Source organism: Lacerta agilis, chromosome 16, assembly GCF_009819535.1.
Source record: "Lacerta agilis isolate rLacAgi1 chromosome 16, rLacAgi1.pri, whole genome shotgun sequence".
NCBI lineage: Eukaryota > Metazoa > Chordata > Lepidosauria > Squamata > Lacertidae > Lacerta > Lacerta agilis.
Genome location: NC_046327.1, coordinates 32022466 through 32047913, shown reverse-complemented (window position 1 = coordinate 32047913; position 25448 = coordinate 32022466). Strand labels below are relative to the sequence as shown.

General features: G+C 48.8%; 1 protein-coding gene and 1 long non-coding RNA gene across 3 annotated transcripts; one reads left to right on the top strand and one right to left on the bottom strand.

Moving 5' to 3' along the window:
* Positions 1-2153: 2153 nt before the first annotated feature.
* On the top strand, positions 2154-24911 carry LOC117060625 (tetratricopeptide repeat protein 39A-like). Of its 2 annotated transcripts, none has more exons than XR_004428013.1 (18): positions 2154-2330; positions 7726-7821; positions 9910-10041; positions 11529-11596; positions 12181-12248; positions 13073-13137; positions 14440-14542; positions 14883-14948; positions 15750-15858; positions 16454-16521; positions 18045-18104; positions 18306-18467; positions 19314-19405; positions 20187-20307; positions 21461-21572; positions 23175-23285; positions 24033-24149; positions 24759-24895. XR_004428013.1 is itself a non-coding variant. In XM_033173013.1 (18 exons), the coding sequence occupies exons 1-18, from the start codon at positions 2290-2292 to the stop codon at positions 24874-24876; spliced, it is 1713 nt and encodes a 570-aa protein (XP_033028904.1). In that variant the 5' UTR covers positions 2156-2289; the 3' UTR covers positions 24877-24911. The 2 variants fall into 2 exon arrangements, 1 of the variants encoding a protein (XP_033028904.1); XM_033173013.1 differs by having other exon boundaries at positions 2156-2330; positions 23171-23285; positions 24759-24911.
* On the bottom strand, positions 22954-24765 carry LOC117060627. Its single transcript, XR_004428014.1, has 2 exons — positions 24681-24765; positions 22954-23309 (listed from the first exon to the last, which is right to left on the bottom strand). It is a non-coding gene; the product is annotated as an uncharacterized LOC117060627 (long non-coding RNA).
* Positions 24912-25448: the final 537 nt, after the last annotated feature.

The following is a 25448-nucleotide window of genomic DNA, read 5'->3' as shown; positions in this document are numbered from 1 at the left end:
GACTTGTGATTTGAGCTTTCTATTGCTAGCTTACTGAACTCCTTTACGTCCCAGTACCTCCACAGAACATGCGTCCAAGAGCTTAGAACTGCTCTTCTTAAAGTTTACTGGGTGCTGAAAATAGCTGTTGCCCTGTGGACTTCCCCATACCACATGGCCATTCTGCAAGACTCTGGGCGTTTCCAGAAAGCAGGTTTGGTCACATTTAGTGCAGAAACAGATCAATGAAAGAGGAAATAATAAAGCCACCCTGTTCTTTAAGGCAGATAGCGAATGAAGGGGTTCTTTCTATTCCTGAAATTCATCTCAAGGAAGCAATTAAAAGTTTTTGAGGCTGATATTTCTTTTGGCCCTAACCAGGGCTAAACAGCTGAGAACCCTCTTTAAAAATGCAGAAAGGCTTCTCTTTCCCTATCAGACAAACCATCAGTGATGCAAATAGCCTCGGTACCAATCAGATTTGTAGCTGTGCCCCTCCGCCCACCTTTCTGTGTTCCTGTCTTTTAGTTGTCTTTGCTCAAGTCTCTCTAATAGGAACTGCTGTGGTTGTGTATGAAGGCTAATTGTTGAATGGAAATCTCATCAATAGCATAGCATAGCAGTATGTGACCCTGTGGAAGTGTGGGTCTATGATGCTTCTGTTCTCTGCTCCCCTCATCTGGGAACTTTCTATGCTCCAAATGAGAAAGGGCTGTCTTGAGATTCCCCAGCAGAAATAATGGTTGCTACAGTACAGCTGCCCTGGTTGGACAAGCTGTTTATCTAGAAGTGCCAGAAAAACTATATGTCACCCAGGGGCTCTTGCAGTGTGGCAATGCAATAAGGGTCACTCTTAAACCACTAAGAGTGCTTCCCCACACTGTCATTATTTTTGGGTGGGATTCAATCATATATTGGCAAATTCAGGATGCACCATTAAAGTTGTTTTCAGCGCTCTTGGCCACAATGCCTCACTCCGCCTGCAAAAATAAAAAATAAAGCTAAACGTTTGCAGTAAGGAAAGTGACAGGGAACTAACCTACCAGCAAACAAATCAGAATGAATGCTCAAGAAGCAGCCAATATCATCTAACCTCCCAACAGAATCAAGGGAAATGCTCAGTAAACAGGTTGTATGGAAATGACCGTGGTGCAGCTGTTTTGGAGTGGCAGGATGCCTTTGTACAGATGGAACTGGTGGTAAAAAGCAGGAGACAATTTGGGTGTAGGCAAAAGTGTTCCCTAAAACAGGAAAATCCCCCATTGTTGTAACATTACAGTAGTACATTGTAATGCTTAAAATAAGGTATATTGGAGGGTGCCAGAGTTGGGGAAGTGATGAGGCCTCTGCTTCTGAGATTCAGTTGGCACTATCATTGGCCGTTTTCTGAACCCAATACAACAACAGTCGATCTCAGGCTTTTACTGGGAACAGATCTGTTATGAGCTGAATACTGTGACTGCAGTATTGCTGGCAGTGGAACGTATTCCAAATCATAGGCTGACCGCTGTGATTTTACTCGTGTGTATATGCTTTTTCTTTTTCTTTTTGTAACCCAGTCTGGGATCGGAAAGCGATTTAAGGAGAAGCCGGATAGGTGGGTGGATACTATTTTCTCACCCTCAGTCTTGCCATCTGCGAAAGGGGGATAATAAAGACCTTATCTTCCAGAACTGTTGTAAAGGCTATACCACCAGGATAAATGCATATGCCCGGGGTGCTTGGAACATGCTTAAAATGTTGTGCAGACCCTAAGCAACAGTCTGGCAAGGGGTGCTCGTGATGTTCCATAACAAAAGTTGGTGAGTTGTTTCCTAAGTTTTGCACAGGTTATTGGATGCCTAACCCTGAGCACCTTTTCAGTAGACCCTTCTTCCCTTCCCCTCTCTCCATCTGTGTCTTAAAACAATGGGAGAAGGAACAGCTGGCCCGGGCGCTCCTTTCGAATATTTGCAGGACCCCTTCCTGGGAAAGCAAGAAAAGAGACTCGAAAAGCTGTTTGGTTTGGGGGAGTTGTACACATTATATGCATGGCTGTGACTTGCCTGCCTGCTTTTGGTCCAGACCTCTTCTCTCTACATGGACGAGGCGATGCCGGGCTGGGGGAGGCGAGAATCCGGCACGGTCCGGGTGGCAGGAAGGGGAGGGCGGAGTTGTCACCTGCGCTCCGCAAGCCCAGGTAAGGGATGGGAGGGAGCCACCTGCAGGGCGGAGCCCGGCCGAGCCCGGCCGCTTCGCCTGCGTGTCGCCTGGCATTCCTGAAGGGGCTGCGAGTGCGACTCCTGCTCCCGGCCTGGCAGCTCTCCCGGCATGGCTCTGGAAGGCGGCGGCGGCGGCGGCGGCAGCAGCAGGTAAGGAGGTGAGCGAGGCAGGGAAACCGGCAGCCCTCCTCGCTGCCGGGCGGAAAGCGGCTCCATCTCTCCTTCCTCCCCCCCCCCCAAAAACCGCTTCCTAGGCGCAGGAGACTTTTAGGGCTCTGACTCCGGGGCACTGCAATGCAGAGTCTCTCCAAGGCGGAGGGGGGGAAGTGATCCTGCGAAGAGATGACCCCCCCCACCCCGCTTTGGGCTAAAAAATGGGATGTGCTTTCAACAAGGAGTGGAAGAGGGAGACCAAACCAGGGTCCCTGGGTTTCAGCGGGGGTGGGGTGGGCATAAGACAACGCTTAACAAATGGAAGGTTTTTTTGCGGGACGAGGGGGGGCGAGGGAAGAGATGGGAGATGCATGATGTCCCTGGAGTCCTGATGCCCCTGGATGAGGTTCTCCCCAAGGCCTCCTGACAAAGGCCCGTCTGGTCCAGCCCCCTCCCTCGACATCGTGCTGGGGCTTCTCAGTCATCTCCTCTTCGGTGCCACCAGTTATTTTGCCCTCAACCCCCCCTGCCCCTCCGCCCTTTGTCTCCCTTATGTTTCCCAGGGCGGCAAGTGTAGGGTTAGGGGGAAGGCGAGTGCTTGTGAGTGACCCTAAGTGAGCAGAAAGGCTACGCACATTGACCCACGACAAAGCACACCTTTGAATGTGTGAAAAGCAGGATTTTGTGGCGTGGATTTTGAATCGGGAAGTTCTCAAATCGGGGTGGGGGGGCAGCATCTTGAACTCTCAACTGGTGTTGGCTACAGCCAGTGGAGCCCAGTGGTCAGGGATGATGGGTCTGATATGTCGAGAGGGCTGACCATCTCTGCAACCGGGACCTGATTTAGTTATGGATGATCTGGCATGCGGTTTCGTTCCTTAGGAAGAAAGAGCCTCCAGCTGCCTACAGTGTTTCCTGGGAATACTGAGGGTCGAAACTCAGAGCGATGGGATATTTGACTTTTCAAAAACCTCTCTGTGGTGTTCCCTCACATCTGCATCCAAAGTAGAATTCTATCTATCTATCTATCTATCTATCTATCTATCTATCTATCTATCTATCTATCTATACACACACACACACACACACACACACACACGTGTGTGTGTGTGTATATATAGGTATATATATGAGAACTTAAAATGAAGGTGTCCAAGTCTGAAATCTGAACTTTGCATTTTATAATTTATAATTTGGTTTCTGAGGTGTAAATTTCCACCTGTAGGTTCATAAGTAAAATATGGTAGCACCTGTAAACAGTAGATGCTCAGGACAGGAACTGCCCAAGGGATATAGGCCTCTGTGCCTTGCTTGCTTGTTTGAGGGCACACAAACATCTGGAGCCCAAATGCAGGACCAAATGGTGTGATCCAGGAAGGCAATTATTATGGTGGGCCATTTATAACCCCTCTTATTTCAGTTGGGTTTGCAGGGGTAATCTTGTGCAAACTAGATTGGCATGAAAGGTAAGCCGTGCTGCGACATCCACATTGCAGAGTTAGTGCCTGGGCTGAGATGGCTTCAGGTTAAGCGTGTGAGGTGGCCATTAATGGTTACAGGCCACTGTGACAACTATACTTCAGCCAGGATTTTCCTTACTTGCTATCAGTGTTAGAAACTCAGATATATAAGCTAGGGGTCCAGCGGCTCCTTAAACCCACAGTTGCAGTCGCCAAAACGGAATGACTAGTTGCCATTTGGGGCCAGGCGGCTGCAAAGCTGTATTATTCAATACAATGTTCTGGTTCCTGGAATTCATTCTGACTGCGCAGATAAAATAGAGATTCCCAGGCACGTCTCTAAAGATGGTGGAGATGTCAGGCAACATCCTGGAGCCCAGGCATCTTCACTTGGTCGCAAATGGTCGATAGCCAGGTGCAAAATGCGCCTGGCGAATTTCGAATGCTGCTTGCTATATATTGGCTGCTACTCTGCAATTCAGAGCAATGGCTCCTCATGAATAGCTTTGTGATGGACAGAAGTTCTCTGCGATGTCAGGCAAATCTCTCTCTCTCAGATTCTGTTACTTACGATCAGGAGACCTTGGAATGCTGCATGGGGTGCAGCTGTCAGGTTGTGCATCTGGTAGGAGAGACCCTTTAGTTCAAGGGTGAGGAACCTGTGACCCTCCAGATGTTGTTAGACTCCAGCTTCCAGCAGCTCCAGCCAGTGTGGCCCAATAGTCAAGCATGATGGGAGTTGTAGTCCAGCAACATCTGGAGGGGCACCGGTTCCCCAGTCCTGCTTTAATTGGACGTCTCTAACTTGAAGATGGGACCCAGGTGGTGCTGTGGGTTAAGCCACTGAGCCTAGGGCTTGCTGATCAGAAGGTCGGAGGTTCGAATCCCTGCGATGGGGTGTGCTCCCGTGGCTCGGTCCCAGCTCCTGCCCACCTAGCAGTTCGAAAGCACGTCAAAGTGCAAGTAGATAAATAGGTACCGCTCCGGCGGGAAGGTAAATAGTGTTTCCGTGCACTGCTCTGGTACGCCAGAAGCGGCTTTGTCATGCTGGCCACATGACCCGGAAGCTGTATGCCGGCTCCCTCGGCCAGTAATGCAAAATGAGCGCCGCAACCCTAGAGTCGGACACGACTGGACCTAATGGTCAGGGGTCCCTTTACCTTTTACCTTTAACTTGAAGATGAAAGGCTCAGTGGTGAAAGCAAAACATCCTACATTTAATCCCTGGAACGTTCCAGGAAAAGACTCCTGCTTGAAATCTGAGAGAGCTGCTATCAGCCCATGTAGATAAAACTTGGTTTGGTGGCCCAGTGCAGCTTGCTATGATAAGCCAGGGATTGAAGCAGGGACCACCGGGGACATAGCCCTGTGGCCAACCCATTATTTCTGGGACTTGCCCCATCTCCCTCAGAAGACCATCTGGAGCGTTGGCAGGGCATGCCTGGCCTCTGAGGACCCAGGTCCTCGGCCCTGTTTGAACAAGGTGGGGTGGATGTGCTGGCAAAGGCCTTGCCAAGCCTGTGTTTGCTTAGTGTTCAAACTTGGTAACTCTGTGGTTGCTGGAAGGGCTGAGTAAAGTACGTCAGCTGGGTGGGAGGTTGTTGCTTTCACAAACAGAAACACCAGGCCCTTCCCTTCTAGCCTCGACGGGAGGGAAGGAAGCAGGAAGCGTTCCCCTGATAGCACGAGACAAATTCTGACTTTCTTAGGCCATCACTGTTTTCCCTCTCAGTTCAACGAACCCTGTCCTAATACCTCACAGGGTTAATTTGAGGATTAGTCAGATGAGGAAATGGTATTTGCGTCTCTCTTTAAAAACATTTTTTTTTTAAATCCCTCACCAGTAGGGCTCTATACACTGAAAATTAGTCACTCTGGTAATGCTCTCCTAGGCATGTCTTGTCAGAAGTAAAACCCATTTAGTGGAAACCCCACCTTCGGGAGCAGTTTACCTGCTGCTCTCCTCCACCATCACCAGGCACTAAGCACAAAGAAAAGGGCCAGTTGCCTGTTGGAAATTCATTCCCCGTGTCTGCAGTCATGGGATTGTTATCTATCACATGCCGGTGTATGTTTTCATTCTACAGAGTGGGAAGTGACGGAGACAGGATGTTTGTATTACTGTGTTCCGTGAAGTGGGATTATTGTCCTTTGCTCTTTCTCTTTGCTGTCTGATGCTAGAGAGAGAGGGAGCCATGTTGCATTGCTCCGTGTGTGTTTATATGTAAGTAGATTAGCCAAAATGCTGAGTTGCTGAGATCTGTTTACGCATGCTGAGAAGACTCTGCGGATCCCTAAGTGTGCTGATGCTTCTTGGTATCAGTCGCTGTGATGTTCAGGCAGAAGAAAGCTTTTGAAGCTCCAGAACGATAAACCAGGAGGCAGAGAACATGCCAGTCGGGCATGTGTCTCTGTCAGGGTTCTACACGAGAGAGAATTGTGATCAGGAATGTGACCCGCCTCATTCCCAATGCGCCTGATTGGGGGCTGGGTTCTGGACCGCCCCATCCAACCTGCCCCCCGTACCTGGTACTAGAGCTCCATGGAGCTGTTGCCTGGTGTGCACTCCCTCCACCCAGCCAGCAGCAAGAGGGTGAACGCAGCATCATGCAGGGCGGGCAGCAGTGGGTGGGCCTCGCCAAGGACCCTGGGAGGGCCACCAAGAGCAGCAGAGGCAGCTGGAGTACAGAGGCTGCAGCTGGCACCATTGTTGGGGTCCTTCCTGTGGCCAGAAGGAGAGCGAAGCTGGACCGCCTCCTTGGAGAGGAAGAGGTGGCTGTGCTCAGGAGGGATGCAGGTGACAGAGGGCATATAGAGCACAGCTCCAGCCTCCCACTAAGAGGGGGTGCTACACATTTTTCTCTCATTTTCAAAGTGAGCCAGCTGACTTGTGCGGAACCCAAAAACAAGTGTCTTTGAGTCTTGTGCTCTTGTGCAAGACTAAAAGATGGGACATTTCAGAATCCAATCAGACACCAGGATGGCTTCTGTCATTCTGGGATTTCCCAGTTAAAATGGGATGGCTGATGGGTATGTATGACATACTGTTATGCCTGTCTGAAGCTGCTGGTGTGAAGTGTAGTTTTGAACTGTGGACCTCTTGGACATACATTGTGGCTGGGGCGACCCATTCAGATGGGCGGCATACAAATAATCTCCTGGTATGTCCCGGGTAGGACCTTAAGGTCCTCAAATAATAACTTTTTGGAGGTCCCGAGCCATAAGGATACTAGGTTGGCTTACTAGGGCCAGGGCCTTCTCAGTACTGGCCCTGACTTGGTGGAACGGTCTATCACAAGAGACCAGGGCCCTGCGGGATTTGGCATCTTTCCGCAGGGCCTGCAAGACGGAGCTGTTCCACCTGGCCTTTGGGTTGGTTTCAGTTTAACCCTGATGTTTCATTCTTTTGGTGTGATTGGTGGGCTACTTAAAAATGAGGCTGCAGTCCAAATTAAATTTTAAATTGTATTTTAAATTGTATTTTAATGAATTGTTTTATGTTTTTGTTGTGATTTTATTGGTGTTAGCCGCCCTGAGCCCGGTTTGGCGGGGAAGGGCGGGGTATAAATAAAATTTATTATTATTATTAACATTATTATTAACATTATTATGATTAATTGTCTCTTTTTAGGGCTGCCCACTTAGACTATGTTTCTCTGTAGTAGTATGTCGTGCCAACACTTACCGTAAATCACATGGCTTCCCCCCAAGAATTCTAGGAACTGTAGTTCACCCTTCACAGGACTACAATTCCTGGCACGCTTTCCAAACTACAGTTCCCAGGCTTCCAGCAAGGGCTGGGGGTAGGGAAGCCATATGATTCAAATCTGCTCTGAATGTGTGGATTGTGACTATCTTGTCAAAGGTCTCATGGGCCATTTTAGGGGAGGCTAACTGAGCTCTCTCTCTCTCTGCGCCTTCCTTCTCCGCAGCAGCTTCCTGGAGGCTGCCCTGGCCGAGTGCACAGAGGCACTGAACTGCTTCCTGAAAAACCAGTTCAGTGAGAGCTTGGAGATGCTGCAACCCAGGTGAGTAGGGAAAGGGCCTGATTCAGGCACCTTCGTGGAGAGGGGTGAGGGACACACCAGGCCCAGGGCTTTCCTCTCCTCCCCAATAAGCAGGTGAACCTTTCTCCAGCACTCCTTACCTGGAGCACCTGTCTGGCCCTTGGTGTGCAACCGAAACAAATCGGTATGGTGGAAGGAAGGGAGTCTATGGGTAGTGAGACCAAGTGGCCTTGGAGGAGAATTTGATTTGTGGATTTTGTTATTGTTTCGTAGTCACTTCTGGCTGGAATGGGGGGGCGGGGGGGGCAGTTGCGCTAAGAAGGATGTGAACTAATCCATAATAGTAGCAATATTTTTTTTAAAAAAACACAGTGGAAGGGGGACTAGAAGCCGCCCTGACACTCCCCCCGGGTATAGGGCGGTATATAAATTTAATTAATTAATTAATTAATTAATTAATAATACCAGAAGCAGCACTGCACTACCTCATGCAGGGAGCAGCGAATCATAAGAGCAGGCGTCGGCAAAAATCACAATGGAGGAAAAACTGTGAATCTAGCCATTACCTCCATGTAGCTCCATCCTTATTTCAGACACCATGATATATTGGTATATTGCGATGTTTAGCTGGTGATATATCATGACGCTGAAAACCAGATATCGCCCAGCCCTAGTCTACAGGTGAAACTCGAAAAATTAGAATATTGTGGAAAAGTCCATTTATGTAAGCAATTGTTTTCATTAGCTACTGGAGTTTAATATATGAGATAGACTCATGACATGCAAAGTGAGATATGTCAAGCCTTTGTTTGTTATAATTGTGATGATTATGGCGTACAGCTGATGAAAACCCCAAAGTTGAAATTGTTAATTTGGGGTTCTCACCAGCTGTATGCCATAATCATCACAATTATAACAAATAAAGGCTTGACATATCTCTCTTTGCATGTCATGAGTCTATCTCATATATTAGTTTCACCTTTTAAGTTGAATTACTGAAAGAAACGAACCTTTCCACGATATTCTAATTTTTTTAGTTTCACCTGTAGTTCTAGTTTTAGTGATGTGGTATAGGAGAGGAGAGTGAACTCGAAATTACCTGCAAATGTAAAACAAAAAATTATAATTCCAAATGGGAGAAGCAGCTTACTCCAACTTTTGTGGTGATGCTTGGAGTACTAGAGCACATTCCACCATTTAGCATTCTGGAGGGTTTGCAAAGCCCATATATTAATTTCACATGACCTTTGGAAATTGAGACGAATGCATCGGCCATGGCATGATGTGACTTTCATTGGTTGGCTACAGAAATATGTATTTAATGAGGTCTGTCGAATCTGCGGAGTTCATTGCTGTGCTTTAAATGTTTTGTGTGTGCAAGCTGCTTTTTGTTTAAGGAAAGCAGTATGCAAATACCTTAAACGGTAAGCACCCTGTGCAAGATAGAAGATGGCGTTTTCGCCTTTTGCGCACGTTGGGGAAGAAATGCGAACAAAACCCAAAGCCCTCCGTGTGTGTGGGAGGTTGCTCCTGTCTTTGCCAGCAAAAGCAGAGGAAGAAAAATAGATGGAAAGGAGAGCTCTGCTTTTCCTTAAAGCAGAAGAATGCCATTGAATATTGTTGTTCAAGCCTCTCCCTGTCTTAGAAAGGCCTCCTGCCTGCCCTATGCATGCTATTCTTCTCACAAAGCTTGATTTGTATGTGGATTTCTGGCAGCGGCTTCAAAGAAATTAGGCTGGTTTGAATCCTGGTTCATGCGTTCAACTCAGCAGGTAACTGGGCTATTTGGATTCAACCCCAGTTGGGCTGAGGACATTCCAAAATCTTCAAGTGCTGACCCTTCTCCTTTTTATAACGTAATGAATTCTGATCATGAATGTGACCATCTCTTTCTTCCTTTGTTGTAGTGCTGGGCATTGATTTTCAGGTGCATATGGGTGTAATTCAAATGTCTCTCCCCCCCCCCCCGTCCCACATCCTTTTGTGGGGGCAAACATGAGAAACATGGAGGAACCAATACAACCCTCCCTAGCTGTTGCCCTTCACCAATTAAAAAACCTATATTGCCTGCAACTACACCTGCTTCCTCTGTTTGATCCCTTTCGACAGGGCCAAAGAGAGCATGTATCATGCCTTAATCTATGCCACCATTCTGGAGATGCAAGCCATGATGACCTTTGAGCACGATGACATTGTTCATGCTGGACACACTATGAAAGAGGCACAGGAAATCTGCCAGAGGTGGGGGACTGCCTGGTGGGGGGGCCTCTTTGGGGTGGGGAATAAGGCCTGTTTCTGTAGACTTTGCACGGGGCACCTCTGAAGGGGTGTCTGGTCATGTTAGGGCAATGGAAGTAGCTTCTAAATGGGGGGTGCCCTCGCCCAAAACCTCACCTGGCTGCATCACTTGTGAGTGGGTACAGTGGTACATTGGTTCTCCAACTTAATCCATTTTGGGAGTCTGTTTGACTGCTGAAACTGTTTGAAAACCAAGGCGCAGCTTTCAGTTAGCTGCAGCAGCTTCCTGCACTCAGAGCACTCAATTCACCCTCTATTAAAAACCATTTGTTATGAGGCAATGATCGATATTTATATTTATGGGCATATTTTTAGCTGATTTTGCACCCCCACATTGGCTGCACCCCTGGTGGGGGCCCAATTCATCACTCTCCAGCTACGGCCCTGTCTGCACTCAAGCAGAAACCGTGTTGAACTTTCAGCTTCCGAAAAAACGTTCGCAAAGGGTTTGCAGCGTTCGGGAGCCGATTTGTTTGACAACTAAGCCATTCAGGAACCAAAGTACCACCGCATTTCGTTTTCTCCTCCTGAGCCAAGTCAGGATTCAGTACTACCAGGCCAGCTGCTCACAGGGGAGAAGGAAATCTCGTGCCCTGCTAAGTTGTTTCTTTAAGCAACATTCTCTTCCTCAATTTGAAAATGGGTCTTAGGGGATAGATGGGAGTCGTTGGGTGGGCATAGGCTTAGGCAGGGGCATCACAGGGGGGCGGGGGGCCCCGGGCAGCGCCCCTGCTGGGGGTGACACATCAGGGGCGGCCCCGCCCACTGGGCTTTTTAAAAAACTTTTTTAAAAAATTCTTTTTAGGCTATTTTCGGCACTGCCGGGGTGGAGCTGCAGGGGCCGCCAGCGAATCGGGGTGTCACCCCCCTCGCTGGCCACCCCTGCGGCTCTGCCCCAGCAGCGCCGAAAATAGCCCCCGCCCTCCAGCGGCTTTTTGCGCCGCTGGCTGGCTTGCGGAGCTGGGGCAAGGAGAGGGGCAGGCCAGCGAAGAGGGTGACACCCCTCTTCGCTGACCCGCCCCTCTCCCTGCCCCGTTTGGGCTCCCCCGAGGGGGCCCGGGCGGGGGCTTCAGGAGTCTCTGCGGGCTGCAGAGAGCCCCAAAGCCGCAGCCTGGCACCCCTTTGTGCTACAGCAGCGGCTTCGGGACTCTTTGCAGCCCGCAGAGGCTCCCAAAGCCCCTGCCCAGCATCCCCCGGGGGCGGGGCGTCGCCGCGTGTGCGTGCGTCATGACGTCATGACGCACGCACGCACCACGATGCCCCCGCCCCCAGGGGTGCCTCTTGACTTCCCGCCCCTGGGCTCAGGGGGAGGGGAAGGGAGAGGTGTTGGTTGTGACAGCCCAAAGAGGATGCCCAGCTTGCATTCTCTGGGGGTTAGGATGGAGGAAGCAGAACCTAACTATGCATCCCTTTTGGGGTTCCTCTGGTAGGTTTCGGAGGAAAAGCACGGTGACCGGATCCTTCTCCAGTCGGCTAGGCGGAGATGCCTGTACTGAGGGTGAGAAGAATTAGTGGCCTAGTTGTGGGGGTCAAGACCACTGCATTTTTTCCTCGGTCTGTGAGGGGTGGGGAAAGCTAATATTTGTACGCTTGCCAGAGACATCTGGAGGCAGGTTGGGCTATATGGATCTTGGATCCAGTACAAAAATCCTTACATTACCTTCTCTGACTCGTCTTGATGTAGGCACAGGTTAGCTTGTGGAAAGGAATAAATATAAGGTGTGCAATGTCTGGAGGTTCCCCCTAACTTTTGGGGGAGGGAATCTTCGTTACTGGCTGATGTGCTTCAAAAAACTGAGTCAGTAAAGATAAAATATAAAAGATTAAAAGAAGTCCGAAGAGCACCGGTAAGCGCGTCTTACCTCGGTGCCATGTTGGCCCTATTGGCTGATGTGTTGCAAATAAGTAAATAGTCCAGCTTCCAGTCGTGCGCAAGACAGAGATCCAGGGTATTTTTTCCTTTGGCGCTGCTGTTTCCAGTGGGTGGATGTGAATGTTCAAGGGTTGAACAGAGGAGGACATGGTAACCCTGGTTAGGAATGACAGGTGTCTTCCCTGAACCTGTTCCTTCCCCCATTGCAGAGGAGCTGCATGCAGAAGTGTGCTACGCAGAATGCTTGCTGCACCGGGCTGCCCTCACCTTCCTGCAGGTAAGGGGAGCTTCTCTCCACTGCGGGGCACAGGCCATCAGGGCAGCAGTTTTCAAGGGGTGGGGCAGGACCCCTTGACAGGAGGTGTCCCAGTGAGAGAGGTCTTGGCAGCAGGTGGAGTCAGAGGCATTTTCCTTCCTGCAGCAGAGATTTAGCATTGCAGCCACTCACAATTCTATGTTAACTCTGTTATGCAGGTAAGCAGCCACTTCTCTTCCTCCTTTCTCTGATGGGTTGGATTTCAGGAGGCAAATGTCTTTGGTCCAGCTTCTAATCTCACTGTAAACATGTGGTACAGTGACAATAAAGTATTTCTATTTCTAGTTCTCTTGCAATGGCAATATATAATTAGTGTCCCAATCCACAGATTAATTTGTAACACATGCCACAGACTGCATGCAAGGATTCTGTATGCTGCCTTATGGGAAGCCAGGAAAGAGCAGGCCAACATGGAGCAATTCCCCTTCCCGTTCTGCGATTAGCTTCCACTATCCATGCCCGGGATGGGGATCCTGCAGCCTTCCTTCCTGATTCTGTTGGACTCCCAGAAGCCCCAGTCAGCATGCCTGGCCAATGGTCAGGGGTGATCAGAGCTGTCATCCAACAACATCCAGAGGACCACAGGTTCCCCATTCCCAATCCATGCCAAGCTTTGGACCAATGTGCTGAGGCACCCCCTGCTTGTGTCTTCCTTTACAGCGGTGACCTGCAATTAATGCTTGCATTCAGCTGTCCCAGTGGCACCACACAGACACATCAGACTTAAGGAGCTGAGTTATCTCCCTAAACTGGAGACTTTTTCAAAATTCCTTCTCTTCTTTCAGGATGAAAACATGGTGAATTTCATAAAAGGAGGAATCAAGGTGCGTAGCAGCTACCTCATCTACAGGTGAGTTGTGGTGACAGCTGGCAGGGCTGGAACAACAGAGCAGTATTGAATCACAGGTAGCACAAAGTTAGGAATGAGAAGCAGCACCAGTGAAGGGTATGAGATGAAGAAGAGGGGGCTGGACAGCTGGATTCCATGCCAGGTTCAGGAAGGGAGAAGTTTCTGGGACAATCTGCGCATGCAGAGAAATTCAGCTGATACAGAATCCCTGTACCATAATCTTTCTGCTGGTTTGCTAGGTGTGTGTGTGTGTGTGTGTGTGTGTGTGTGTGTGTGTGTGTGTGTAAGAAATTGGGTCCTCCCTCACAGAGGGCACGTGTTGCGGTGCGACCTGGCAACCAGACCCTGTGTTGTGGGTGGGGATCGTTTGGATAGCCACAACCCTCTATTGGTAGGTCCCTCGATGCTGGGAGCAATCTGGCCAATGGGATGCAAGGAAAGATTATCAAGGGACCTATTTAAACCCATGCAGGGGTGCCTGAGCTTCCTCTTGGGGCTTCTGCATTGGAACACCCGCCCACCTCTCCCTAATTTTAGGGCTTGCGCTTAACCTTGCTATGCCGTCATGTGTCGCCTGTTGTTGAGGCAGGGGCACGGCAGGAATTTTCCCCAATTGGCTGATTGGCTGTTGTGTGAATTTATTTCTAGGGAATGGTTAAAAGGTATAAACATGCAAATATTCAGTCTCTCCCTCCCTCCATTGGAGCCTGGAATGTCCCAAGAACATGTGATGTATCTTTGTGTTGTACATCAGCAGAGGAATGTGTGTGAGAAAAGTCTGAGATGTAGCTACTGCTCCAGCATGGATCCCACATAGTGTCAGGAAACCACTCCCAGTTTTTGGATACTTACATATGAGAAACTGTCTGTAACTGAGAGGAGAGGAAAGAAATGTCCACTTGCCCACTTACTTGCCAGATTAGCAATGCACGGAAATTGCCACAAGAGGCATGGACATCTCTGGAAAACTGAGACAGCCATCTAGGACATGACTGCCTTGCTTGACAAGCATTTTCTAGACTGACCGTTCCTGAAATGTGTGTTGGATGTTTGAATCCAGAACGTGGTCCTTCTTTGCCTTAAAGCAATGGCATGGGGAAGGGGGTTGGGAAGGAATTGCATTTCCTATTCACTCGTATCCCCTGTCACAACACTGAAGTATCTTCAAACTCTGCGGCTCAAGGTCAGGGTGGGAGTGGTCTGGTGGTTAGAAGAACTGTGAGTTTGGGTGCCTGGGTTCCATGCTTCGCTCCTGGTAGGCGAAGGTACGGTGGGGTTTTCTAAACCTTCTTACATTTTCAGGGAGCTCAACAGCTTCATCCAGCCCAATCAGTTGCCATCGAGTTCTCCTTCTCGCGCCCATCTGGAGGGGGGAGTCGCGCTGGGCATTGGTGCCTTCAACTTGGTGAGTCTGCACGCACTTCCCCAGCGGGTATAAGGACAGAAACTGAATTACAAGCAGAAGCCCGTTGGAGTTACCGGGCAGGCATTTTTGTCTCTCTCCTCTGCCCCTCCGAAGGGAGTAGCCAACATGGTGCCCAAGCTGGCAGGGGCTAGTGGAAGTTGGAGTCCTAACAACATCAGGAAGGGACCACGCTGTCTGCTTCTGATCTGTCCATTTGCAAATGGATCACACTCGAAAAGTGGAGCTTTCCATTGCTGAAGAAGTGCTAAGTCTAGGAGGAGGATTTCTCCCCACAAGTGCGTCCGTTGTCATTCATGTCGACATTGTCTTCCTTCCACAGACGCTCTCCCTTTTCCCACCCCGGATCCTGAGACTTCTGGAATTTGCAGGGTTTTCAGGGGACAAGGTACGACTGCCTGCCTGTGTGTGTGTTTGAAGAGGCAGAATGTGGTCTGCTAATGGACACAATTATTTCTAGATATAAATGCTGTCATTTACCCATCTAGCTCTGTATATATGCTTTGATGGGGAGCATCTGTCTGCGACCTGGGGCAGAGAAAGCTCTTTCCCAGCCCTGATTTCTGAGCTCAGTTTGCCTGGAAATGCTGTCGACGGAGCCTAGGGACCTTCTGCATGCTCTAGCACCCATCTGGCAGTCCCCTCCAGCCAGGCACCAGCTTGTTCTTTGATTAGCGGTGTATTTCCTGGGGAATTATTCTGGTGAAGCCAGGTCTGCTTATCCAGAGACCTGTGCTGAATGGAAACCTCACATGGCTGATCTTTGTTGCGTTTACCTACAAAGAGCTGCTCCCTCCGACTCTCTCTCTCTCTTTTAAAAAACATTTTTATTCATTTTCAACAAATCAAAACAGTTATAACATACTTACATTAACAAAATTTAAAGTACACAACCAACTCCAATAAAACACATATAAACTTTTCATAATCATATCTTTCCTCACTTGGTGACATGACTTCCTTAAATCCCTCTTTGCTGAATTTCATTATAACACATCTTTAGCAGTCTTCCAAATTCATTATTAAACTTTAATATTCATCAGAATTAACCTCCTTTTTACCATCTTCTATCTTTCCATCCTTAATTTTCTCAGTAATCTTTGATCTTTGTTGTGTTTACCTACAAAGAGCTGTTCCCTCCGACTCTCTCTCCACCCCCACCTTATTTTTATTTCTTCTTCCCCACCAGGATTACGGCCTGCAGCAGCTGCATCAGGGGGCCACCACAGCCAACCTGCGGGCTTTGCTTTGTACCATGTTGCTCCTCTGCTACTACACTTTCCTTACCTTCGTCTTAGGTAAAGTCCACCTTTGGGAAGCAGAATAGAAAATGGTGGCCTATAATTGGGTTGGCAACAGTAAGGGTGGGGTCTGGGGCCCCTTTTCCCCACTTGGGGGCTTTTATTCCATGACCTGTTTTGGGTCAGTCCTTCAGCTCAGTATCTGCTCAGAAGGAACATCTCCTGCCACGGCTGGTTTATGCCACTTCATTGGGGTCTATGCGAATTCTTATTACAGAAGTTGGTTTGTGGGGAGGGCCCTGAGGCGGGTGAGAGGAGGGAGGGAGGGTGCAGAATTCAAATCCTCCTTGATATTGACTGAACTGGGCTGGAGATGCGTTGTGGTTAAGTATGAGCTGCGAAGTCCTCCGCTCAAGTTACCTTTCAGCCATGAGCTTGCTAGAATTGGGTAATTTCAACAGCTTGAAATTACCCAGTGGGAGAGAGGTGTCTCCCCTGGGACACTGCAAGAGAAGCTGGAGCAAATCTTTTGGTGGTGCAAAATATTGTGGTGGTGCAAAGTACTGTGACCTTGCTCTGCTTCGGGACATCAGGGGGAGAGGGTGCCCTTTGGGAAGATGCTTACCCTCCCCCCTTTCCGTGCTCCCACCAGGGATTGGTGAAGACAATTTTACAGAGGCTGAGGCCCTCCTGAGTCCGTACCTCGCCCGCTACCCTAAGGTAAGGCACTGTGCGGATGATTTGCAAAGTGCTGCAGGGTTTACAGGCACTCACCTGATACCTGTGCAGTCACATGCTCCTCACTGGAGAGCTATAAAGAAACATCCCTTGCCTAATGTTCCTAAGAGGGACCAGTTAGGCTTTGCCTGCCCCACTTTGAGGCAATGGTGTGGTGCTCAAATTACAGTGGGGCTGGGGCTGGGGCACAATTCCCTTTTGCATCAGCCCCCTTAGCTACTATTTCCAGAAGGCTAGAAGGCGACCCATGGATTGGCTAAAGTTAAGTGCACTGGTGGAGCTGGTGGATTTCATTAAAGACTCCCCTCCTTCTCTCCCCCCCCCCCCCCGCAAATTGGAGCACTTCTGCAGCAGACAGCATGCCTTCTGGTTCAGGGTTTTTGCCATATTAAGATTGCGCTCTTTTTCTCTCTCCCCATCCCTGTCTCCGTGCCCCGTGTCTTTTTCAAGACTCAGGCTGACTCTGCATAAGCAGCGGAATGGATTGGTAGAATGGACTGTGCCATTTCGGACCGCAGGTGGGGGATCTTTTGTTTTTGTTTTCCTCCCCTAAATTCTCCCTTGGGTATACGTCTCCTTGTAGGCAGAAACCTAGCACGCCAGGGAGGGAAATGGGATTACAACATTTGCCCGCAATGTGCTGGCTTTCTTCTTGAAATGCATTCAGATAAATGGGATGCATTCTAAAATGGCCCCTGCAGTCTAAAGCGGCTGTTTCCAACCTTTGAGACTCTACCACATCATTCTGCTGCATGTGCAGACCAGGCCGGCACCCTCTGTTATGACTGGGGTGGGGGGTGGGGGTTTGAATCTCTTGCATTTCTGCTACTAGGCTTTGCAGGAGCCCCTCGGGCGGCATTTGTGCCCTACTCTGGTGTTGCGCGAGGCAGATCCAAAGCACCAGGCATGGTGTGTTTAGAGTTGGGTGGCGGTTTCTCACAACTCTCCCGCCTTTTGACTGCTGCATTGAGGGAAAAACCTAATCTTGTCAGCCTCAGAAGGCCTCAGGGTCTTAACACCATGGTCCTAGGCCCTCGTAATCTGGTGAACCGGGTTCGCGTCTCCACTCCTCCACATGCAGCTGCTGGGTGACCTTGGGCTAGTCACACTTCTTTGAAATCTCTCAGCCCCACTCACCTCACAGAGTGTTTGTTGTGGGGGAGGAAGGAAAAGGAGAATGTTAGCCGCTTTGAAACTCCTTTGGGTAGTGATAAAGCGGGATATCAAATCCAAACTCTTCTTCTTCAGAGATGCTGTAGGAAACACCTGGTGGGTTCTTCTCTGCCCTTATAAGTGGGTTGACCAATGAGGCCTCTGGTGTCTTAGGGCAGGTTCTCCTGCTGCTGCCACCCCTGAACAGGTTGCAGGTGCCCTCAGAGGCTGGGTCCATGCTTTTCATGCGTCATCAGATATCATGTGTATGAATGAATTGAGGAGTGTGAGCTTCACATGCTTTGTGGCTCCCCGTCTTTCATGTCTGAGTCCTCTTTCTCTCCCCCTTGCAGAGCGCCATTTTCTTATTCTTTGCTGGGAGGATAGAGGAGATCAAAGGGAACATCAATGAGGTGAGAGTCGGCCGCACACATTCTTACACCACCCCATCACAGCTCCCCCATGATGAAAGGCTGGGAATTTTACTTCCAGCATAAAGCCCTCCCCACCGTGCTTGCTAGTGAAAGGTACTGAGTTGCTGGCTGCTGCTACTGCTGCCACCCTTCACCTCCTTTCTGGACTAACCTGGGCTTGGCCTCTCCATCTCTGCCCAGGCCATCAAGAAGTTTGAAGAAGGCTGCTCAGCCCAGCAGGCCTGGAAGCAGTTTCACCATATGTGCTACTGGGAGCTGATGTGGTGCTTTGCCTACAAAGGAATGTGGAAGATGGCCTACTTCTATGCGGACCTGCTGAGCAAGGAGAATCGCTGGTCCAAGGTGCGAAATGCGAACAGGAGGTTAATGGGCAGCGGGACGGAGGAGTTGTTATGCCCTGCAGGGTTTCCTTTGAGATAGAACTCAGTTCTGGAAAGTGGGAGACTTCTCCCTGCTTCAAATAAGAAGAGAGCACTGAGGCTAGGTGCCTTCTTCTGATACTAGCTGATCCACAGGGCTCTGGGCACCTTTACAGCCAAAATAGCAGAACCTTCAGTAAATTCAGGAGGCAGATCCTGGAACTGAAATGCCTGTGTGAAGCCTTGCCTGGGAGTACTACTTCTTCTTACCCTTTTAGCATACAACAGGCCCAGCTCAGAATGTTTTGCAGCTGTGCTATGGGAATGGAGTTGCACTCTGTTCAATGCGGCAAGGGACCCTGTAGGCCTCACTTTGTGAAAACTATCACCAGCATGAGCGGCTGCTAGGAGACCTTATGCAGCCAGGCTGGCTTTGCCCTTTATATCAAGCTCTGTGTGTGTCACAGTTTTTCCTCCCTCTCTTCCCTCAAGGCTTGCATTGCAAGGCCCACTCAGATTCAGCCTCTGATGACTAAAGCTGATATTCTGCCTGCCAGGCTCTTAATCCTATCCCTTACTTTCTGAATGAGGTCAGAGTCCGTCATCATTAGTCAGATGACATGCATCTGGGGTTAGGTGTTTTCCAGGCACTCTTGAACCATAGCATCTATTTTGTGTTGCTCTTGCTACATGCCCCTCCAAGCACTTGAAACTTCCCAAATGCCTAGTTTATGAGTGGCGAATGCTGGCTTATGTCTGCAGCTGAAGGGACTTCCCTTTTGTGCTTTGGACTTCTTCCCTTCTTTATATATTCCTTGCCTCCCTACAGGCAATGTATGTGTACATGAAAGCTGCCTTCCTTAGCATGCTGCCTCCAGAGGAACCGCGGCCTTTTGGTGAGGATGAGGTTGAGCTCTTCAGGTAAAAGCCCTCCTTGTGTCTGAAACTAGCACGTATTGAGAGAGGGACAATGTGGGCTAAGTTTTGTTCTCTTGTTGCAGCTGTAAGGTGTTAGCAGGACTGGCGCTAGGGCTTCTTGCGCCCTAGGCGAACCACCTTCTGGTGCCCCCCCGCCAAAGCCTGCTTTAGCGGGAGGTGGGGGTGGTGGAGAGGCAAGCAGCAGTTTCTCTGCTGTAGTGGAGAAGCTGCTGCTCGCCTGTCCTGCCGCCCGCCCCCTGCCAAAGCCTGCCCGTGGGGGCGGGTTGGGAAGGGAGTGCCCGATATGCCGGCGGGCTCGCGGGGGCACCCCTGGGGGGGGGCGGTCCCCTGGCGCACCGCACCACCAGCCCCAATGGATGAGACGGGCTAGCCCTTCCCACCCAAGCCTGGCCAGTGCCCCCTCCATTTTGGCGCCCTAGGCAATTGCCTAGTTTGCCTAAATGGACACGCCGGCCCTGGATGTTAGCAACTAGAGTAATCCTGGTCTAGGAGCCCCAGTTCTGCAAGAGTTTTGCCAGCATATTTGCCGTGCAGAAATAACAGCAGTGTTACTGGAGGACTGGTGTGTGATTGGTGCCTATCTGAATGACTGCAAGCTGTGGATGAGGTTTGCTGCCTGCCAGCAGGCAGGCTCCTTGAGCGAGCATAGCCAGAGTCCCTGAAAGTTGGATGAAGCACTTCTTGGGAGCACAGTGTTTCTCTCTTCGGCTTCCCTGTTAGAACGAAGCTGCAGTGAGGTTCTCCACCTGTCTTTCCCTTGCAGGCAGGTTTCCTCCTTCAAGCAGAAGATTGCAGGGAAGTCTCCACCCACAGAGAAGTTTGCCATCCGCAAAGCGAGGCGCTACAAAGCGAGCGAGCATGTCCCTCTGCCTGTGCCAGCCCTGGTAAGGGTGGAGATACATGACCTCTCTACGCTTGTGGGCATGGGTGCAAGAGATGTCATGGTTTCAAGCGAATGGAAAACCTTTTCATGACCATGCTCCCATTGCCACTTTAATTTTTTAATTTTTTAATATATATATATTATTAAAATTTATAAATTACATTTCAAAATATTCATTTAAACAACCTTAAATCAATGACTTCCTTTCTTCTCTTTCCATTGTTCAATTTGCATACCATATATCCCTGCATACAGGCGATACTCGAAAAATTAGAATATCGTGGAAAGGTTCATTTCTTTCAGTAATTCAACTTAAAAGGTGAAACTAATATATGAGATAGACTCATGACATGCAAAGCGAGACATGTCAATCCTTTGTTTGTTATAATTGTGATGATTATGGTGTACAGCTCATGAGAACCCCAAATTAACAATGTCAACTTTGGGGTTTTCATCAGCTGTGCACCCTAATCATCACAATTATAACAAACAAAGGCTTGACATATCTCGCTTTGCATGTCATGAGTCTATCTCATATATTAAACTCCAGTAGCTAATGAAAACAATTGCTTACATAAATGGACTTTTCCACGATATTCTAATTTTTTGAGTTTCACCTGTATTTTAACATGAACTAAACCGTTCAGTAATCCAATGTTACATACATCAAATCTTATTTTCACTGTTGAATTTATCTTAATGCTACCAGCATTTTTAAATGAACTCAGCTTTCACCCATATACTCAGTAAACAATTTTCAGTCCTTAAACGTGCATTCTTCTTATTCTATATGTTAAATCTGCAAGCTGTGTTTTAAATTGGTCCAGGAACTGCATGTAGAAATGAAAAGAAAGAGGTGTGCATGTTTCTCTCATAAATTCTGATGCAGCAAACATATTTGCTACGCTCTCACATCCGTGGAACATAGTGTCCTCCCACATCTGTCCATTTGTGTGCATCCAGTTGCACACGAGAGGTGTGTGCATGAGTCTCAAGAGACAAAAAGCTTTTGTCTGCTTCCCCTGGGCTGGCAAAAAATAGTTTGATGAGAAAGGAGGTGCTGCAGGCTCTGTCTCTCCTCTCTCCCCTCTCCCCACCTCCGTCCCAAATTCCTGCTATCACCACCATGCCCTACCTGTGCTTTTCCCTCCCAGGAGATGATGTATATGTGGAATGGATTCACCGTCCTGGGCAAGCGCCAGGAACTGCTCAAGGGGACTCTAGAGACTCTGACACAGGCTGAGAAGCTGCTACAGAAAGCACCAGGTAACACACTGGTTTCACGAAAGTGGCAAAGTGCGGGTGGGCATGCAGAGCTGCTAGAATAGCAAATTATGTTCTGGAATATGTACATGCAAAAAATAGAAGTTGCATATCCTAATATCTAGGCACAGTATTTAGAGGAGTAAATAATATAAGCAGTAATAGGATTCTGGGGCAAGGTAGACGGGCTGGATCTAGACACATCAAAGAAGCGTTTCAGTTTAAAAGCATTGTAAATTTAAAACAGGGAAAACAGGCAGAGAAAAAGAGGACTCCACATTGCCATCTGGTGGCACAATGTTATATATTGCAGTGTTTTTCAACCACTGTTCGAGATGTTGCCTGGTGTGCCGTGGGAAAAATTGTGTTTATTTGATTCCTATTCAAGAGAATTACTTTATATATAGTCAATATAGGCACAGAGTTAAATTTTTTAACATTTTCTAATGGTGGTGTGCCTCGTGATTTTTTTCATAAAACAAGTGTGCCCTTGCCCAAAAAAGGTTGAAAAACACTGATATATTGCACATTTGTTGTTCAGTCGTGTCCGACTCTTTGTGACCCCATGGACCAGAGCACGCCAGGCACGCCTATCTTTCACTGCCTCCCGCAGTTTGGCAAAACTCATGCTAGTTATATTGCACATACAACATATATAAATCGCTTTTTCTTTACTGTACCAGTCTAGCTGATTCCAGGGACGAAATGACATGCTAAAAGTTTGGAAAACATGGATAACCTCTTTTAGTTCTCAAATCCTCGTCAGAAACTTGGCAGAATTTCTCTGAAACCATGAGAAAGCAAGGTCACAATATTTTGTACTGGACTTCAAATTCCTTGATCCCAGGAAATAATATCTGGAGCGTTCTTCCCTGAAAGCAGGGGCGTAGCAAGCCTCTTCACCACCCGGGGCGGTGTGCGTGGAGGCACCCCCCTGGGGGCGGGGCGCCGTGACACATGTACCGTGACGTCACGACGCACACGTCACGGCGGGCTGGGCAGAGCTGCAGTGCGGAGGCGAGGGGCGGGCCAGAGAGGGAGGGGTGTCACCCCTCCTCGCTGGCCTGCCCCTCACCTCCCCGCCAAGCCAGCGCTGAAAAAAGCGTTTAAAAAACAAGGAGAAGCCTTCTCCTTTTTTAAAGGGCTTTTTCCAGCACTCTGCTCCCACCCCTCACCTCTCCGCCACCAAGCCAGCAGGAAAGCAGGTGCCGGCGGCAGGCCAAGGGAGGAGTGGATCGTGGGGCGGGGCCCTGCCCCAAGTGTCAACCCCCCCCCCCAGATGGTACCCGGGGCAGCCTGCCCACCCCCCCTCGCTCCGCCCCTGCCTGAAAGGTAGCTAGCAACAGGTGCCTTAGTGTATTCCTTTTTTGGTCTCCCCCCCCCCCAAAGTGTCTGTTCCAGCTCACAAGTAAACTGGGCAGGGAAATTCATGTAAGTGGCGAAACACTGAGTTCTCCTTCCTAGTTGTAGGGTTGAGAATAATCTGAATGCACATGAACTGCCAAGTGCTCCTCTAGTGTGGAGTTAGGGGCAGCAACTGCTTAGCCTGGTTCACCTCTCTTCTTGCCGTTTTTCTTCCTATTCTTCCCCATTACCTTCAGCCAGTGAGTACCAGGTGGACGACCGGTGTCTGGTGCTACTTCTCAAAGGCCTGGTCCTCAAGCACTTGCACAGTTCGGCTGAAGCAGAGGCTTGCTTCAGTGCTGTCCATGGCAGGTGAGATTCCCAAGAGTTTCCAGTCTATTTGGAGGAGGATATGGGATTTTTTTTTTAGAATGAGCTGGGCTTCCCCCAAGGTAAGGATCATTTTGCCTGGCACACAAAGAGGACTTCATGCCTCCTCTCCTCAGGCCTCACCCTTTAGATGGCTGAAAGTAATTAGATGCTTCTCAAGGAGTAAATTGCTTCCCATTCTACCTACAATCCTCTGCAAACACAACAATCTGGTTCCCATTTGTCTTCCACCTCTTATTAGCTCATATATGTTCATTCCATTTCAATACCTCTTTCCATATCAACCTACCCAGACCCTGAAATCATCTTATGAGGCCTTCCTTCGTGCGCCTCCTCCTTGAGAGGTCTGGAGGGTGGCAACACGAGAACGGGGCCTTCTCTGCACTGGCTCCCCGTCTGTGGAATGCTCTCCCCAGGGAAATTGACATGGCGTCTTCATTATACACATTTGGGCGCCATGCAAAAACGTTCCTTTTTAACCAGGCCTTTGGTTGGACTGATTTACAACCCATGCCCTTTTAAAATTGTCTTTTTTTGGGGGGAGGGGGCTATTTTTATTTTTATTATGCATTTTGTGGTTTTATATCTTTATTTTATTCTGTGAACCGCCCCTGAGACCCCCGGGTATAGGGCAGTATATAAATTCAACAAATCAAATAAATCAAGACCAAGTAGACCTTCACCCTAAAACTAGCTGCTTTTCACGCACGTTTGCCTCCCTGTCTGCAGTGAGAAGAGGATCCGGTATGATCACTACTTGGTACCCAATGCACTGCTGGAGTTGAGTCTCCTCTATGTGGCACAAGGCCGTAACGAAGAGGCTGTGCAGCTGCTTCGTCGGGCGAAGTAAGTGAGCCCCCGGTTTATTCCACAATGCTTGGCTTTAAGGAAGAGAGCTCTTCCCTGTGAGCTCTTGCTACCCTATAATATATATGGAATCCCATAAGATTTATTAACCCCATGGAGGTTAAGGAATAAAGGTTGCCTGCTCAGCCACTCATCCTTTTCCCCAACCCAACCATTGAAACTGCATTCTGGGCAATAAGATCTTAGAACCAGTAAGGCAAAACATGAAACTGCTTTGTACCGAGCCAGATCTTTGATCCCATATGATCCCTAATCCAAATTACCTTTACAATCAATCAATAAAATTTATTTGACTGTCAGTCAGTACACAGAATTACCTTTACAGGTAGGTAGCCGTGTTGGTCTGCCATAGTCAAAACAAAATAAAAAATAAAAAATTCCTTCCAATAGTACCTTAGAGACCAACTAAGTTTGTTCTTGGTATGAGCTTTCGTGTGCATGCACACTTCTTCAGATACCAATTGGTTGGCTACTGAGATGCTTTAAAAAACAAACAAAAAACCCACATACCTTGGGATGCTGTTAAATACAATGAGTAGAACAGACACATTCCAGGATATAACACCTGCTGATTGCCTCTCCCAACAGGAACAACTACAAGAATTATTCAATGGAGTCACGCACTCTCTTCCGGATACATGCTGTATTGTCCAAACTCAAGGCCGGCCAGGAAGAAAACGGTGCAGTTGGAGACAGCCCTTCCTAGGGAATGGTGTGTTTCCTGCTTTCTGTCTCGAAAGAGGAGGTAGACTGTTGCTCTCTGGAGCACTTAGACCAAAGAGGGAACCTGCCAAAGTACAAGGTCTTGGGTTGATCCCTCCTTCCTCGGGTGGGTGTGTTTTTGAAGGAATGTGTTGTCGTCACCTGTTGTGCTGCTTGGCTACCAATCTAGTGCTTGATACTTGGTGTGTGGGAATGGACAAGGCTTTGCCCATCAGAATTTTGACTTGCAAGACCAGGGAGTAGCTGGGGAAATAATTGCTTGCTAATCAATGAAGCTGAAAGGAGGACCTCATCTTCATTAATCAGCCTCCTCTCTCAAGGTCCTACAAATGAAGGTTAATATCTCCCCCCTCCTCCAACAATCTCAAGACTTGGAAATAGCCTGAAGGTGTAGTACTCTCCACCTTCCTTTTTTGGTTTACTATCTCCTGTTTCGTTGGCAAATCCAAATCCTCTTTCCTTCTTGGTCCCTGATCTTTAACTCAGCAAGCCACAGCACCCTGGAGCCTGCATCTGGTGGCCTTTCATTTCACATTGGTGTTGAACCTGAAAGTT